We start from the raw sequence: 17,876 nt of genomic DNA, 5'->3' as shown, positions 1-17,876 counted from the left end.
ATTTTTTGAGCACTGGGTATCATGACACCACATTAAAATCAATAGTTTATATCATCAAGTGTATTTTCCATTCTGTGTAGCTGCATGCTGTCAGCTACCCCAAATGTGAAGACACATGGTTTCAGTTTTTGCTTCATTTTTGTGTTTAAGTATCCATAGAGAAGAAGAAGTAATTGCCAAAAAGATTTCCATCAAATCTGTAGGACAGATGTACCAGGCACCAAGTTAAAAGACCAATAACAACCTTTGGATGTTGACAAAGGCAATGCAGGCGCCAGATAATCATTCCTTTTTACATGGGAGCAGCAACTGCATCCAAAACACAGCTGTGAGCAGCCGTTTGAGATGGATGGACAAAGAGCTCCACGGATGCTGGGAAACAGCACAGCCAGCAGGATGCAACCAGAATCTGTCAGCTTAAGAGCTAAGCTCCAGCACTTGTCTTTTATTTCCCCCTTCCATAACCGAGAGATAATGTTTTCTCCATTCACAGGAGCTCTGGGAGATGTAAATCAACTGATGCTAGTCCCTGGATTGAAGCCACACATTTTGTTTTAACCACCGTCCAGATCAGCTCTTTTCTTGTACTAAGACCATCCCTGATGCCAAAAAAGACCGGGCTACAGAAGCAGCTGATACGTGGCTGCTGCCATGACTATTGCTGGACGTATGACAGACGGTAAACAGTGCTACTCCCAAGCACCGCAGTTAACCCAGAATATTCCATGGGGAGAAGTGACAGATGCAAACTGAGCAAAGGCTAAGCAGAAGTGCTTCTTGCTCTGAGCCCCAGAGCTTCAGAGCCCTCAGACAGCAGAGAAGCAGCGCTAACAACAGGGACACACCTCGCTCCCAATCTGCCATTTCTAGCATAAAGCTGCCCATGACAACTTTTTGCTCCAGCAGAACAGGACACAAAACAAAGCTACAGTTTCAATACAATTTATACTCTTGCTATTACAGCAGTAAGGTATCAATTAGCATGTTAATCTTAGTGAATTAATCCGTGAATTTTCCCTTTAGTCACACTTTGATAACTGAAGTCTGAAAGAATGGAAACAGGCACTAAAAAGATCTTACTCACTTGGCAATTAAAAAAAAAATTACGGTAAAAGCATTTGCAGCCAAAGCACTGCTGTTAAATGAGCAACTTTTATACACTGAGATGCAGAGAGACAGCACAGCATCTGTAACCCATTGCAGAACAGCTGGCAAGTCAACAGGATGCATCTGTACTGGAATTCTCACCCAAAAGTTTTTGGTGGCTTCTGTGCGAGAGATGAAGTCTGTGAGATGCAGACGCCTCTATGAACTAAACCAATCCTCTGTCTCTGGGTGAGCAGGGTACAGACAGGCAACTCCCCATCTCAAACTCAGACCTGCACCACGTGCCTGCTCCATTTCCACGGATCAAAGTTTGAGAGAGAGATGTCTCACCCACGTGCATCCACAAGCAGGTTAAAAATAAGACAGCATAGGAATTTAAATCAGCAGTAGAATACAACAGTTCTGGCAGCTCCTCTCCGAGAAAAAAAAACTGTCCAACTTTATTTTATGGTGGAATGTCTCGAAAAGGCACGGGGCAGAAAACGTGATTATCCCTTTTGATGATCTGAGGTCCAACTGCTTGAATTTACACAGCTTCACATCAGAAACAACACTGACCTCCTCCAAATGACACAGAAATACACAAACAACGAAAGGGGGTGCTTTTAGGATTGACCAAACCTTTAAAACCACAACATGTAAAGGTCTACAGTAATGAAAGTAAGTAGGTCTTCCACCTTTTTGCAGCCAAAGGAATTGAAATATGCTCTGAAAACTCCAGAATAAATGTTTGAGGATTTTTTCCATAGTATTGAAAAGAACCCAAGGCCCTAGAAAATCTCCTGACATCCAATTCCTCCTGCCAGTCTCTGAAATAAAGAGGAAGTACCAGAGGAAAAAAATGAAGACAAACTGAAGGTATAGCTGCAGAGAATCGTAAATGTCCTTTGCCATACATGATCCTACATTGTCACTGAAATGGCAATAAAGCACCTAATCCCTGTACAGAGATTAACTGATGCCCTCAGAGCATGCTTCCACTCCCCACGACTTAGTGCCAAAGACCTCAGAACTGTTCCTCCAGCTTAAGCACAATCACAGAGATTTTGGCCGAAAACCAGTCCAGCAGGTTACCATGCCCTAATGATCCTTTCCTCTTGAAGTATCAAAGCTGCAGATGAATATACTTTCACCTAAAGAAGCACAGCTGGGGAAGGACTACCATAAACAGCAACACAAGTCTGTTACTACTGGGAAACTACCTCTGAGTCAACCAACCCATTCCTTTTCTAACAACCTCATTTCATTTGAATCTCATGCTTTCAGATTTGTTTAAAATAAAAATTTTGAATGAGAGAATACCTAAACTTCCAGCAGCAACCAGAGCACCACCCCAACAGCACGCTGCAGGAGTAGGGGATAGCTGGGACCCAACAACACGGGGTGGAGTGGGGGAATCTAATTTCCCAATGGAAAGCAAACCAGCACATCTGGTCCCACTGGAAGCCTGACACTAAACATGGTCTTTGCTGATCCAGTCCCATCCCCTGCCACTCTAGACAGAGGACCTCAGCATCTCAATGTCAGGATACAAAAATCACTCCCACTGCTCAGTTTCTGCCTGCTTTTTTGCCAGCACCACACGATACACAACTGCCATTTTGGGAGGCAGAAGAGCCTGAACCCTCAGCAGCATGCCCAATGCAGGCTGGAGTGCAGGGATGTTCCCATGAAGTTACTACAGCAAGCTGCAAGACCCTGAAGCATGGACAATTTTCTGCTTGGGCAGAAACCTTCCAGTGCTTTTCCATGTCTGAACATAACCATTGTTGCTGCATATTTACAGTCCATGCCATAGTTGGACACAAGTCTGTACAAAACTGACCCAAGTAGCAAGGAGGAAGAGTAGCCCAGCTTCCAGGCACTGGACACAGTTTGGAGTTGTTAAATTCATATTTACTCAGAGTTACTAACTTCAGTCCTCAGAATACCTACCACATACAAAAGTATGGGTCCTTCACCAAGCAATTGGTCAGATGGCATTTTGTTTTTTACCTTCTGTTTACCAACGAGGAGTATCATGCAGAACATGCAATAGGCAGTAACATCCATAAGCGCATCTCCAGTCACAACGAATGTAGAGAATTCCACGCACACTTTCACAACCAGCAACTTTACTCCACTAAAATACATTCCTTTCAAAAATCCATACACTCTTTATATGCATTTTCCTTTTCCAAAAGGAATCCTCCTCCTCCTCCTGGGATTCCATCCCTCCCAGCAGTAACAAAAACATCAACAGTGTCACATTTGTGAGCGAGCTAGAAAAAAAAAAAAAAAACTCATGCATGAATGAGGCTTGATGAACAAAGATTTCAATTCCAGGTTACTGGTTCACTTGAGGCAGTCTCAGTGTGTTGACATATACACACATACACTTTTTGCAAGCTTGCAAGAACACTTTAGCACCCTTCCCTTTCTTATAACTACCAAGAGTGTGTTATTGCTGTGAGCAGATTGAGTGTCCACCTTCTAATGATCAGAGGCTACAGACTTTCAGGAATGCAAGTGCAACAAGCAGAACAGAACATAAACTGCACCAAACACCACCTAGACTAACGTTCTCTTTAAATTCTGTTGTACATAAAAACAATGTTAAATTTGCAATTTACTTACCTAAATAAGTTCCTACCAAGATTGGCAAAGGAAAAGGAAAAAAAAAAGATTTAAGGTTAAAAAAGGGAAAGATTGACGTAGTTCAGAATACAGCCCAGCCCCATGCAACAAGTAGAGATATACAGACTGGTTTGGTTGTAATGAAGCACAGAAGTGATCACAGTTCTCTGCTGGACAGATAAACCCAAGACAACATTAAACACACAGTAACTCCAAACGGGAGATTCTGCAAAGAACAGCTTGAATTTTGGTTGAGTAAGTTATCGGTCTGTTACCCACCTCTTTCCACTAACCCCTGCACATTAACATTATTGGATTTGGACAGCACTTCCTACAATGCTTGGTCTAGCAGGTCACACTAATTTACTGTAACCACCGTACCTCACAGATGTGTCTATTCATGCAAAGCTGTACCTCCTGCTACAAGTACTTCAAAGACCCTGCTAATACTTTCTGGATAGTGACAGCCAACTCCAGTAAGTCAGCAGCCACCCTTGGACAAGTACGCTGAGAACGGAGAGCTGCCATCTGTCTCAGGGTTGAGTCAGTACTATCCACTTGCATTCCAAAAAGAGCATCATGGTATATCCTGCCTGGCTGTAACACAGTAAGTGGTTAAAAAGAGGCAAAGAAACCATGCACACCCCACTGCTTTAGGATTTGCTGATCCAAGCTATGTAAACTAAAAAGCACTGGATTATTCACTGTTCTTAGAATGAGGAGCACTATACATCATATACATATGTGTGTGTGTGTGTATATATATAATATATATATGAATGATATGTGTCACACAGGTAGATTCCACTCAATTACAAATTCAGGCTTTGCACTATCCAGGAATTTGCAATTCTGCCCTTGAACTGCTATACATTCATTTCCTCTCACATTAATTACACCTGCTCTCTAACACTGCCTTGGGATATGCACTCGCCTCTCACTCAGTCAACATCTGCATCTTACTCCATGCCACTGCTCCTAAATGAAATGGTTTTCAGTAGCTGATCCATAGAGCATGATGCCCATCTGCTTATTTCATTTTTAGATCTTTATCTGTAACATCAAAAGAAACTAAGCACAGTATCACGGCTAAACTTAAGGCAAGTGAAAAAAGTTTCACTTAACATCTGAATACAAAATCCTAAGTAAAACTCTCACAAACAATCAGTACTTTTGGCAAATAATCTAAAGCAAGGAAATTGCACAGGCACGAGCATTTCAAGCAACTTGCCATTCTTCCCAGCTGTGCTGCTGCTGCTGTCAAGAAACAGTCATTTCATTAGAAAACACTGAACATTTTCTCTCTTGTCATGAGTCAGCATTACTGTGGTTTGGATATCAACAGCTAAGGCCAGGACTTTTCCTCCATACCCCCTGCATTGCACTTTTCATTAAAGGACCAATATATCCTCCTCAGCTTTGGAAGGACAACTGGGGCCACTGCTGATAAAGGCAAAATTTTCATGCATTTTCTGCAAGGTCTAAGTCAGCTGGAAAAAAACCTTTGAGATAATTATGGTCCCCCACACAGCTGATATTAGAGAACTTCCTTACTTTCCCACTTCACTAGCTGGTTTTGCTCAAGAACAGTTTTGCCACTGTCGTACTCATCTCTTGATAACTGAACTAAAGCCATGCTAGGCTGATGAATGCTTCAATTTCTATGAGTTCATTCACATTTCCCAAATAGGAGGTGAGAGACAATGAACCAGAATACATTAAATTGGACAGACATTCCATTTGGGCTTAGAAATCCCCAGCAGCAGAAGCAAGGTATTCCAACAGTTAATTAACCTTGCTCAAAAATCTGCAGCTTGTTTCCAGCCAAAATTTTTCTACTGTACCTTCTGGCTACTGCAGCTCATTATTCCATTCCCAGCTAGACAAAAAGCCCTCTATTATTATACCTCTTCTGCTCCTGTCAGCAGAGACAAACATCTACAACTTCCACTTTGATAAAAGCATTTTCCATTATACAGTGTGTTTTCCAGTCCCTTCACCGTTTTCATGGCTCTTCTATAAACCCTCTCCAATTTTCAGCATTCGATCCACTACCATGTTATCAATGCAAGTTTGTTGCTGGGAAAAGCCTTCCCTTTATTCCAGCTACTCATTCATGTCCTCCCTCTTTCTGCCAATTTTAGAGTGCATGTGACGACCCTGAAAAACAAACCTGATTACATGAAAGCTAACATGGTATAAAAGAGAGGGGAGAAAAATGAAAATCTAACAATGCTCCTCCCTCCCTTCCCCCAGCAGGAATTTGCATAGAAAAGTACCACATGGATACCACACTGGAGAGGTGTAAGGAATCAAGTAAACAGGTTCCAGAACATAAAACATCCTCTCTATCTCTCTAGAGGAAGTTTCATGGCAAAGATTGTGAGTCAAGCTCCAGAACATTACTGAAAAAGCAATAAACTGGTAATTTTTTTAAATCTCACTTTATTTGACAGCTTAGGAGACTCCTTGTACTTTTCATGCTCCAAAAATAGGATCCTGCAGCAATTTGTCCATGCTAATCTAATGTTGAAGGAGAGCTGGGAAGGGCACTGTATGCCTAATGATGCCTCCAAGATGATTTAAAGAGGAAGAAAACAAAACACTTGAAAGGACTACAACCTCCTTATATAGTCTGGAGGTAGTGAGGAGATGAGATTAGGAATATTTTCCTGCTCTTGGAATTCAGGCACTGGTCAAAACTCGAGATACCTGGCCAGACAAATCACATCAAAGCTTGAAGAAGTTAGGGTCTCAAGGGTTAAGCAGAGATGAGTCAGAAAAAGAAAGGTTAAAATTACTTAGCTGGAGATACAGTAGCAAGAGAAAAAAACCAGGCAATTAAACAACAAAATTCCAAAGGAAAAACCTGAAGTACGCTTTAAAATTCAGCAATTACCACGCATAAACATGGATCTTAATGATTTACACTTAGCAAAAATACAAGCTGCTACTTGGCTTATTTCCTGCAAATAAATCTCTTGATTATATATTGCTTTACAACCTGGCCATGAGGATGCCTGACAAACTCATCACACCAGCAATCAGCTCAGCAACCAGCCATAACTGACGCTGTACATACTTCTCCTCTGATTTCGGAAGTAACAGCCCAGCAACAAAAGGCTTTTATCACCAGCAAAGAGACTTCAGCTTAAGCCCACCATAACAGCTGTCCACTGTCACCTGTCAGGGACTTTGACACAGTGACCTGTCCAAACTGTAAGGTGTCTTGCAGGTGCCACCAACACAGCACAGTGGCAGGAAGCAAAGAAAACCTGGATAAGCTATACAACATTGCAGCAGGTTAATATCTCCTTGAAAACTGTTTCAACATAGGTGGACAAAGCATCTTCCTGCACCTAAATTTGTGCAGAAATAGTATTTTCAGCCTCTGTGCAGCTGTTGGAACACCATTTTTCCTCTGCAGTACACTCCTACAGTGACCTAAGCCAGTATGTCACTGTGTATCACTATGGGGAGAGGAGAAACATAAAAAACAACAAAGAAACCCCCACAGTTTCCCATAGTATCTATAGGACCCCTGTAAATGCAGAATCTGATTGGTTCTACCAATTCAGGTTTACCCTCATTAATCCTTTCCTTCTACTTTAGGTCAGCCATAATCCAAAATTCTGGATAGATGGGTATATTTCTATCCTTTTATAGTAACTCACTTGCTGGCTCCTAAATTCTGGCCGAAAGGCTTCATTACTCTCAGTGCCATTTGCTCCTTCTTTTGAACGTTTCAAGTCATGCTCTTCCTCTCCCTTCCAGCCAACAGCCCTGCCAGGATAGTAAGCCTCTATGGCTCCATTCTCAGCACCACGATCCCACTTCTTGCATGGCACAGGAAATCAGTGTTAGCCATGCCCACCAGCCAGCAGGGCTTACCAGCTCACGTGCAGGGCAACTGGGAACCTGTGCTAAGGGGCACTAACACACAAAATGGGAACAGGACATAAAGAGATCCACAAAACTTCCAGTCCATTCTGTTTCTCTGTTCCCAGCAGATCTCGATCAAAGTTCTTAAAACTTTTTTTCCCTGCAGGTGGTTCCTTTCCTTCCTTGCCTTGGCAAAGTTTCCAGCAACCCAGGGTCAGGAAATATTTCAGATGTCAAAACTGCAGCGTGGCAAACATTCTACATTCCCAAATAAATCTCAACCAACAAGTTTAAGCTGAACCGCCCACAAAAATATTCAGTTAACACTCACTCCTCAGCAGGTAAACAGATTTTGGGACTGAACTGTTCTCTGCTACCTGGCAGTTACAGAAACAAGTACTACTGCAAGTATTTCAGGGGCTGGCTGAGAACAGATTGAGCAGGTAAAGCAGCAGGTGCTCAGGGAGATCTGGCTCCTGCGCAGCTACACACATCTGCTTCAGAGAAACACGTATTCTGAGGAGCCTGAACAGGTACTCCCCCAAAATCTTTTCGCAAACTGCTCCAGCAAGAGTTGTGACTGAAACGTATATAATCAAATATGTATAAGAGCAGTGTTCTATATCTTGGAACACTAAAATAAGAACTCTCCATTTCCAGAGAATCGTCTCAGGTTATTAAGTCCAGCGCTCTGTGCAGAGAGAGCCTTCCTGAGAGATTGATCTGTTTTTCTGCTTCCCTCCTTTGGGCCACAATGTCTCTGAGCTTCACAAGGGCATCATCTGCTGAGCGACTCAGCAGTCCCCATGCCAAGAAGGACATTTAGCAGGGAGCAGCCCTCATGCCCATAAGCAGGTAGTAACTGGGAGCTGTGGAAATTCAATGAGCTACTCTTCACCTACACCCCCCATTACTCGACAAAGCTTCCAAGAAAGCAAACGCGACCGAGGCAGCAGGGTTTTGTTATTCTTCCCCAAAAGACAAGTTACAAAGCACAAGAAAACTCAGCGACACGGTATCAAGGCATAAATTCCCAAAGACAGCCAGACAGTAGAACAACCACTGTCCTCACTGTTGTATTCTCCACATGCACTCATATATGCATGCATGTAAATATTGGTAACCATCTGCTGCCTCAGCCATTAATCACAAAGCTTAACATCAGGGCATGCAGTGTTGGCCAGTCCATGGGAACAGGTAAGCTTAAGTTTTTGTGTCTCACAATGACATTTGTTTAGCCTAACTAATCAAAATGCGTTGTTCCACTGAAGTTGGTAAAGTCACATCGTGTATACGTTTCCTGCATTATCACAGACTAAAGCTGCTGAGGTCTGTTTGGTACTCAGAACAGATTAATTTTTAATCAGTGGAAATTTTGAAAATAATTTTTCTACTGCCAGCAGATAACATACAGAGAGTCTCCCACCAGTGAGACTGTCCACTCTCAGTGAAAAATACAGAGACTTTGAGACTGGATGTCAACACTGTCTTCTATTTCTTTTGGTCAAAGTGAATTTGAAGTAGTTCAAGATAGGCGAAACTTTGTTTTCTTAAAAGTCAGTGAAGCACCACCTATTTTCAAACCAACCATCACAGCTGCCAGCAGTTTCACAGAACTGCTAGAAGACTGCTCTGCCAACTTGAGGAATTAGCAATCAATTCTGAACACAGAATTTCGTGTCTTCAGTAGGGTTGTACAACTTGTCGCCTGCATGTGAAAAGCCTGAAAGGTGAGCAGCATAACCATGGGTGGAAGTGGTTACCCAAGGAACACTTAGACATCAACACAGAAGGTGCACACAGACTCATTAGCCACAAAGCACAGACAAGCCAGCAGATGAAACTAAAAATCACTCTCCTAGCATAAGCTGAGCGCAGCTTCAAGGTCTTACCCCTGCTAGGCATCAACAGGCGCTTCTTCATGTTGCCTGATAGAGCACAAGTGAACAGAAAAGAGAAAAACATCACATCAGCAACCTGAACAGCAGCAGTGTTAAAAGTTCTTAACGTTAAAACACAATCAGATATCAAATTTTTGTAATTATATTTCAGATAAGCTACATATAAAGTTAAAATTAAAGGTAAAAACGAGAAAAACTCTCTAGCTCTCCCTCCCTGTTGAGTCACTTGCTCCAAGGCAGGAGCAAGTTTATGCCATGCCAGATCTGGCTCCTCTGCCTCCTTCAGCTAAGCAGCAGCCTGCCTTTACTGTGGCCATGCAGCCCCTGGTAGCTTTGCTGAAAGCCAGGTGACCCACACATTAGAAAGCCACCCGGGAACTGCACAGCTACCACCTACAGGTTAAAAAGCTGTAAACCTCAAAAGAAAAAGGAAACATCACTGAAAAAGCTATTAAGCTATTCTTTGTACTACTGGTATTTAGAAATTTGAATTTCTCCTTCACTTTCTCAGTTGCAAGATTGGCCAAGCCAGGCAGAGTTCCTCTAGCACAGAGGATTTATGTGCATGCGCCTCCCAGGCAGTCCACATCATGTGTCTCACCCAGAAGGAGAACTGGGACAGGTGACTTGTACAAAAGGAAAAATCAGCCTCCCTCAAGAATAAGAAACTTGGAATTTATTACATAAAGGACTATGGGTTCATATAATCTCCTTGTATACTGAAAGGACAGAAGAAAAAGCCTATAGAGACAATATACACTTCGTGGAAAAATATTTACCATCCATTCCATTGTGTTGTTCGTAACTTCTTTTTCCCAGGATAGTTGGGGACCCATTGTTAATGACAGGCGTAAACTTAGCAGGAGTCAAACTGTTGAGAGAACTGGACAAGCTCTTTGCAGGATCTGGTTTCGGAGGACATGGATGAGACTCTGTTGAAAAAGAGCAAAGTGATATTTTTTTATTAGCAAAGATACTGGAATTATAAATCAGAAAACACCCTGCAAACTTCCAAGGTGACCAAGTATATCTCCCCTTATATACAAATGATCTCAGTCAATAATTTTGACTTGAGCTTGCTACTGATATAAAGCATATTCCATACATTTAGGAATTCACCGCTACTGAAGATGTTAAAATCAATGTCACTGATGTGTCATCCTAAAATAAGATCTGATAACAAAAGCACTCTGTACCTATTTTTGTAACACCGTTCTCTGACAATTTGGAGTGATTTTGGGGGTGCTGTATATTAAAAGCCAACTTTGGACAGTCATGAAACACTCCTTAACTCAGGGGAAATTACAACTTTGCCAGTTTTCCAAGGTTTATAAAAAATAAAATTTCCTAAGTAGTCAAACAAGTGAGGATCCGAAGGCCCCCTATAAAGAACATATGGAGTCTGAATTTAAGCTTTGGGCCAAGGCAGAGATAAAGCACACACTCTTCAGCTGAAAAGATTTTGAGAAAGTTACAAGCAACAGTAAACTGGATCTTCAACTGAGTTTTTCCTCTCACAGGCCCAACAGCAGAGTAACATATAACTTCAGGCCCACTAAGCACAGCATCTTCAAAAAATACGTTCCTGCCAGTCCACCAGCCTCCCTCCATTTCTACCAGTGCATCAGCCTCCTTCCATTTCTACCATTCCCTCAATAATCCAATGGAGACCTTGACACAGTGCAATGAAAACTCAAGATCTACCGCTACATTCTGTACAACTGTTAAAAGAAGGATTTTATCCAACAGCAAACTTCTCCCTTTATTGGCTTTCTTTTGCTGCACTGCAAGTATCCAGAGGGTCCTCAGTCTGTGTATCCCATTAGTTTACAGTAGAAGTACAACACTCAACAGAGAAGCAGTAAATATTTAATACACCCCTCAGCCTTACAATATTGCATAAACAAAAATGTTCAAAGAAACCTAAAATCAACTCCAGTGTTGCTTATCTAAATAAGAAGGCAATCAATTTCCCTGCTAGGCTGGAAGCCTTCAAAGAGCCCCCGTCCAAGCCGGCTTTCTGCGGTTGGACTCGCGTTTGGCTGCTGGAACAGCCCGGGATGTGTCTGCAGGGTATCAGCAGCAAACCGGCAACACCAGGGAACACGACTCTGCATTCATCTGCAGTCAGCACTGCCATGTCACGTAGCATCACTCTAGATGCTTCCAGCACCTACACCTTACACCCAAGTCCTGGATGAAGATATCCAGTACTCTCCCACAGATCAGCTGATGAGGCCCAAGTTCTCTACAAAACTGTAATTAAAAAAAATTTAATAATTAAAAAAAAATTCAAAAATACAAGGGGAAAGTAAAGAATGGAAGTGTAATCCCCTTGTCTAGTTTCAGAACAAAACAGCCGGCAACTGAGTCACAAGCTGTGGGACACAGTGCAGTTCTAAATCCAAGAGGCTTCTTGGAGGACCCAACTGCACAAACTGCTCCAGAAAGCCCAAAAATTGGAAAAGTAGACAACCAAATGTTCCCAAAATATTACATTTGTGCCTCTGTTAGCAGCTGGTAACTTGTACCCACATACAACAGAAGCCACAGCAAGCACAGCCCTCCCTTCACTTGAATAAGTTTCTGATACAGCTCGATGAGCCCAGAGTGGACTGTGGAGCCATGAGGTCTGGCAGATTAAGTAGAAAAAGGAAAAAGGACAAGTTATTGGGAAGGTTTTCATGTTTGGTTTTGCTTGGTTTGTGGGATTTTTTTGTTGGGCTTTTTTTTTTTTTAGTCCAGAATGAGCATCTAAATTTAGAACCACAAGGAAGAACCAGATGGTCAGCAGAATTGCCAGGAGGGTGTTTTCTATGGTTGGGGGCTTTTGCATTTGGTGGTGTTTGCTTTTTTTAATACCTAAATACCGGAGTACTGCTTCTAAAGGCTTTCGAACCACTTGCTTTAATAGCAATGGGTTTTCTGATGCCTCAGGTAAACGTGCTGTGCCTGTAAAACACAGAAAAATAATTAGAGGGTAAAGACATTTAGATACCAGAGCAAAACTAAATGAATAACTCCAGTGTCCTGAAAAAGCTTTCCCATTAAAAGAAATTTTACAGGTGGCAAGCATGTCTTGGCAACATGACACAAATGCGGAATGACTCGATCTAACAGCAAACATGAATAAATTACAACAGACAACTAATGAATTTTCAAAGTTATTTGCCTGGCCTACAATCAATTAGAAGGCTCTGCAAGTATAGCTAGATTTTGTGAAACCATTAGCTACATGCAAGAGAGCATCTCAACAAGGTGCAAGTCAAACTCTACAGGAAAGGAGTCTCCAAGAGCTCCTTTGCAAGGAGGTCCCAGCTGCAGCACCACTTACATTCTGCTTTGATTGCTGCACTGTTAATAGGCAGATAGGGATGTCTTGCAGCGTGCCAAGGGCGCAAGATATCTCGACATAAACGTCTGGCAATTCTTGTCAGTTTTGTTGTATGGAGATAGAAAGCTTGTCGTGTCTTCATAGCAAACTTGGGACTCCCACTGTTTCGTACTGGCACACCGTGAGGACTCTAAAGAGAAAGCAAAATAAAAAACTGTTTCTGAAAAAATAATAAGAAAGTATGGTTTTAAAGAAGAGAAAGAATAATGCAAGTAGTACCTTGTTATCTCAAACCCATCCCACAGATGGAAAACAGGAAGAAATTTCAGTTTGGGGAGAACAAGGCTTTCCCCTCTCTGACTATTTACATATTTTTTAATTAACAAACAAGAAGCATAAGGCTGATAAAATCTGGCAGTTATCTCAGAGATTAGGTGAAGCCTGGAAAGGATAGAGGTTAAACAAAAGAAATGGAAAGGGAATGATAGAAAAGAAAGGGAAAAAATAAAGAAATTAACCCAAACCCAAAGGTCAGTGTGCACTATCCTCCTGTCCATGTGATGCAGCTACTGTTTCCAACCAGCTCAATGTCTGATGCTTCCAGATTGAACTTCCACAAATTCAAAGAAAAATGTAAGAATTTTGGTTTTCAAATAAAAGAGGAAAAATGAAACAGAAGCAGCTCATACAATGTTTAGTCAAACCTACACAAAAAGGAGGATTATTAAAATAAAATGAGGATGAAATAGAAAAACAAGATAAGGGATCTCTAAAAAGCCACTAGCTATTTGGGGTATCTAATTCTGAATGTGCCTTGGGAAAGCAAACAGCTTTCAGGAAATAATTAATTCCTTTTCAGGATTTAAAAAAAAAAAAAAAAAAAAAAAGTCCTCTTCCCCCTACAGCAAAAATCATGGAAACCAAATACCAGAAACACTGGCTGGCATTTCAGTTTTTCCCCATCTCCATTAAGTCATCCCATGCATCTCATGGCTGGTTTGCTAAACAAATGATGTTGTGTTTTTTTTTTCTCAGGGTAGTACTTGGTAACAAATTACTTCAAGCTGAAGTTAATGTGCCAGCTTCTGCAAGACATGAAACACCAACCCCAAGGACAACAATGGAGGCTGAAGGCATTTCTTTGGGTTGTTAAATATTAAAGAAGAGTGAACAGCTACTTAGATACCATGACACCCAGCTTGCCAGGTGAGAGTACCAGCCTGCTTTGTGGGTACCTACCAAATTATTGCGGTTTGGTCCTGGTCTCTCCCCATCTAACCGTGTTGGCATTTTCAAGCCACCGTATTTCTTCCAGTAGGTCCAACAGGATGCACAGAGGCGACACTGCATGTTAGGGGGACCCCAAGAATACCACTGGTAAGACTGGGTGGCTAGAGATAACAAAGGTGGAAATTATATATATCCTTAACACAGGATCACTTTTCAGAGCTTATTCTCTTTAGAACCATCACAAAAGAAAACCCACACACAGACAGAGCAAAGCTCAAACAGACCTTAAAAAACTGATAATGGCTTCACTGTCATCACCACTATTAAATATACTTGTGATTTCAGCAGAATTAATTACATACTTAATCTAAACCCCTTTTAAAACACAAACAGAAAAAACCCAACTATTAGGATGGGAAAACTTCCTGCCAATGGAACTGAAAGCTCTCATTTTGAAGGACTGGTAGACAACATCATCTGCAGAGCATGGCAGAGAGAGAGGACCGTCTTCAGGAACTCCCCATACATTAATTTTACAGCTAAAGAAAGTTCAGAATCTGTAACTTGACTTCTCATACAGTCCTACATTCCAGCTCCCCATAAAGAGGCACAATCATTAGAACTCTGTATATTAATATCAGGCAGTAGACCAAATATAGGAGTATCACATATTTTGAAATCTACTAAAAAATTATGAAAAAAATTGTCATATTCACACCTTGGTAATGTATATATTCACTCAATAGTTACCCACAACTATGTAGAATATTTACTAACTCCCCCCTTTCATACTTTATAATTCTATTTACAACTATAACACCAGTAAGGAAAAAAACCCAACCAACCAACCAAAACCAGTACCCTGAAAAAACCCAACAAAAGCAGATTTGCTTAAAGGCTGCTATATCCAATTCTGCCCCTGCACCCTTGCAAAGCCTTGTCTGCCACCCCCACCACAACACAGCTGTTACTTTAAGGTTCACAACCCAGCACTCACTCTGCACACACAGCTGCCATGCTGGCACTGCACTTACTGTAACAGCTCTCACAGGCCCGTCCTGCTCCTGTGTTCTGTGTCTGGACTCCAGTACCATTTACCACTCCTGGTTTGACATTATTTACATTGATCTGGTTGGGGTTTGGCTTGTTACTTAAATCACAAAGCAAAAAGAAAGAAGGACAAGCATTAATTGAGGCATGTGATTTCTCACTTAGCTTTCGAAAGCATGGCCCAAAACGTTTGAAGATTTAAATTTCATTCAACGTGTGGTTTCCAGAACCAGCTGTACTTACCAGCGACCTGACTTCCATGAAAGCACTGTCTCCAATAATATTTAAATAATATCAGTAATGAAAATAATTATAATTGGATGGCATTTACAAGAGTTCAAAACCTTTGAAAAAACAGTAAATCAGTAAGGACATGTAGGTATCTTATTAACTATCCCAGACATTCAAATCTAGGTGAAAAAAAGATCTTACCTACAGGTTCTTAACATGAGGGACATTTTACTTAAATCTCCAAAAAGAAGGCTGGGGGCTGGAGTAGGAGAAGGAGGCAGAGAAAGGGCAACCTCTGCTTTATTCAGGGCAAGATAACTCTAAACTGCATTCACAAATATTTCTCTTTTGTCTTACTGCAAAGGTTTGCATTATGTGGCCACAATTCCCACAAGTACATCCAGCACATTATAACAACATCCAAATCACCTCATCTCATCCCTATACCCTCTTTAAAATGCTGATTTCAGGAAAAGGAGGGGGGGGGAAACCTACTAGCAGGAGCTGAGAACGGAAGGGCAAACAAAACCTTGGCACAGAGAGCAATGTGGAATAATACAGAATCTCTGCAGAGGAAGAGGTATCTGAGGGGGAAATTGAGGCATTCAAAAAAATCCTTGGCATGGGTGGGAACAAGAGGGACAGAGTATCAGTACTGCATGGATAGGACTTCTGGGGAATGGAGGAAGATGGAAGAAGTCACACACGACGTTTCAGACAAGAATACACAAGGACTTATCAAACATGCAGGGACTCCTGGGTGCTGTTAGGAGTTCACAGTATAGAAGCAACAAAGAGCAGGCAGGCTTTGGAGCCAACTGTGAACACAACCCCAAGCTGCAGTGCTGATTACATTTCCCTCATATTCTTTTACCTGAAAACTGAAGGGAGTGGGTATATTCCTTTTATTTCCAACTAATAAATTCCATGATTTGGAATCCGTTTATTCAAGCAGAAATATCTTTAAATGGTTTTCTGAAAACCCATTTTCTTACACATTGTGATTTTAGTAACCCAGAATACTTATTACGCTTCAGCCTGGCTACTGCTGCAAAAACAGCATTGTTGGAATACAGCCAAATTAATTTCTTTCTAATGGGGTATCAGTATTAGGTTTCATGTTCTCAGCAATGACCCCTGAAAGCAAAGGAGTTCCAAGTGGTAGAACTCTGAAGACAACTGTCTCTCCCAGCTCCAGAACAAACCCAAATGCCAGTGGAAAGCTGACACTGCCCTGGAAGCCAGAAGGTCACTCTTCTTATCAAAAAATGTCCAACCAGGTCCTGAGATACACAGTTCAGGAAAGCTCCATTTCTATAGAGACAAAATACGTTCTGCTGTGAATGAACTACAGGAACCACACACATGTTGCCTAAGGAGGCAAGAGAGTGTTTGTCCAGTCGAGGAAAAACTTCTGATGGTGTTCCCACTGTAAAGCTCAGGGCCCTTCTGCAGCAGAGAAAGCTCAGGAGGCCAAGTGGCACAGGAACACTCTAAGCAGCTGTTCCTTCAGTACACTGAGCAGCACAGAAAAAGGCATTCAGATTCATTAACAAGCTTGATAAGGTTTTCATCTCCCTGTGCTTATTAATTCACCCAGCTCTTACAAAGATTAAAGTGTTTCAGAGTGCTTATCAGAATGGCACGAAGTTCTGACACCACAGATGGCAGGAGATCTGCAGGCACGTTTAACAAAGGGGCAGTTGAAAGAGGGTACATTCGCACACTACTTTGCTCTGGGATGTCACTATAGTAACCTGCTGCAAAAGAACTTTTGCCAATGATTCACTAGCAAACTCCATGTGCAAACATTACCAAGACACTGCAAAACAAACAGCCCTCACAGATGAACACTGTTACAAGTGGCACTGCTCGACACAGCAGAAGACTGAAGTAAAGAAAATTAAGGCTTTACGGCTTAACATCAGGCATGTTGCTTCCCTTCTAAATCTTGGATTTATCCTCCAAAAAGGCAGTAAAAGAATCTGAAATCCATCAGTAAATCCCAACAAAGCACATTCAAAGAACTGAGATCAGAAAGGAGGGTGATGGCCTGACTCCACTGTCCTCTCTACAACCAGTACCAAGCTTGTATTTAAACACGAGTGGAACGGATGTTTAGATGAAAGCTGATCACCAAACCATGCTGAGCAGGACTAACATGCTGTAGTTGTGCCAAACTTCAGGATTTTGAGACACTACAATTAATGAACCTGCAGCAAGCACCAGAAAGTGTCCTGCTCCAAGACTAAAGGTCAAGTTTCAAAGTGGCAGTAATAATAAAATTCAGGCAGATAATGCTTTTATCATGAGAAGCAAAAAGCTTGTAATTGTTGACGATATGTTAATTAAACTTGCTTGATATAACCAAAGCCTGTTACAGCTATTAACAGGAGAATCGGATGAGTAACTGGATGAATCATTAGGCAATTAATGAAGCTGAAGTGAAAGATGCAAATGAGGAAGTGAGAATACTGATGGTGTGGCAAACTACCATTTCTAGTTCTTATATCAGGAATGGAACT

General features: G+C 41.6%; 1 protein-coding gene across 5 annotated transcripts in view; it reads right to left on the bottom strand.

The window, feature by feature from the left end:
- MTA1 (metastasis associated 1) overlaps positions 1-17,876 on the bottom strand; it is a 76,412-nt gene that overhangs the window by 10,300 nt on the left and 48,236 nt on the right. For 2 of the 5 annotated variants that reach the window (XM_027896570.1, XM_027896567.1), the window contains exons 12-17: positions 15,105-15,220; positions 14,080-14,231; positions 12,841-13,030; positions 12,369-12,458; positions 10,286-10,438; positions 9,498-9,533 (exon numbers count right to left, since the gene is read on the bottom strand). In XM_027896570.1, coding sequence (XP_027752371.1) covers positions 9,498-9,533; positions 10,286-10,438; positions 12,369-12,458; positions 12,841-13,030; positions 14,080-14,231; positions 15,105-15,220 — 737 coding nt within the window. Of the gene's footprint in view, positions 1-3,723; positions 3,736-9,497; positions 9,534-10,285; positions 10,439-12,368; positions 12,459-12,840; positions 13,031-14,079; positions 14,232-15,104; positions 15,221-17,876 lie in introns of those variants that run through there. The other 3 variants (XM_027896566.1, XM_027896568.1, XR_003572651.1) reach the window with 3 other exon arrangements.

The sequence above is a fragment of the Empidonax traillii genome, unplaced genomic scaffold (assembly GCF_003031625.1).
Source record: "Empidonax traillii isolate 1590-97213 ecotype Southwest subspecies unplaced genomic scaffold, ASM303162v1 scaffold502:size815047, whole genome shotgun sequence".
Lineage (NCBI taxonomy): Eukaryota > Metazoa > Chordata > Aves > Passeriformes > Tyrannidae > Empidonax > Empidonax traillii.
The sequence above is the reverse complement of the archived record's forward strand: the minus strand, read 5'-3'. Positions and strand labels throughout refer to the sequence as shown.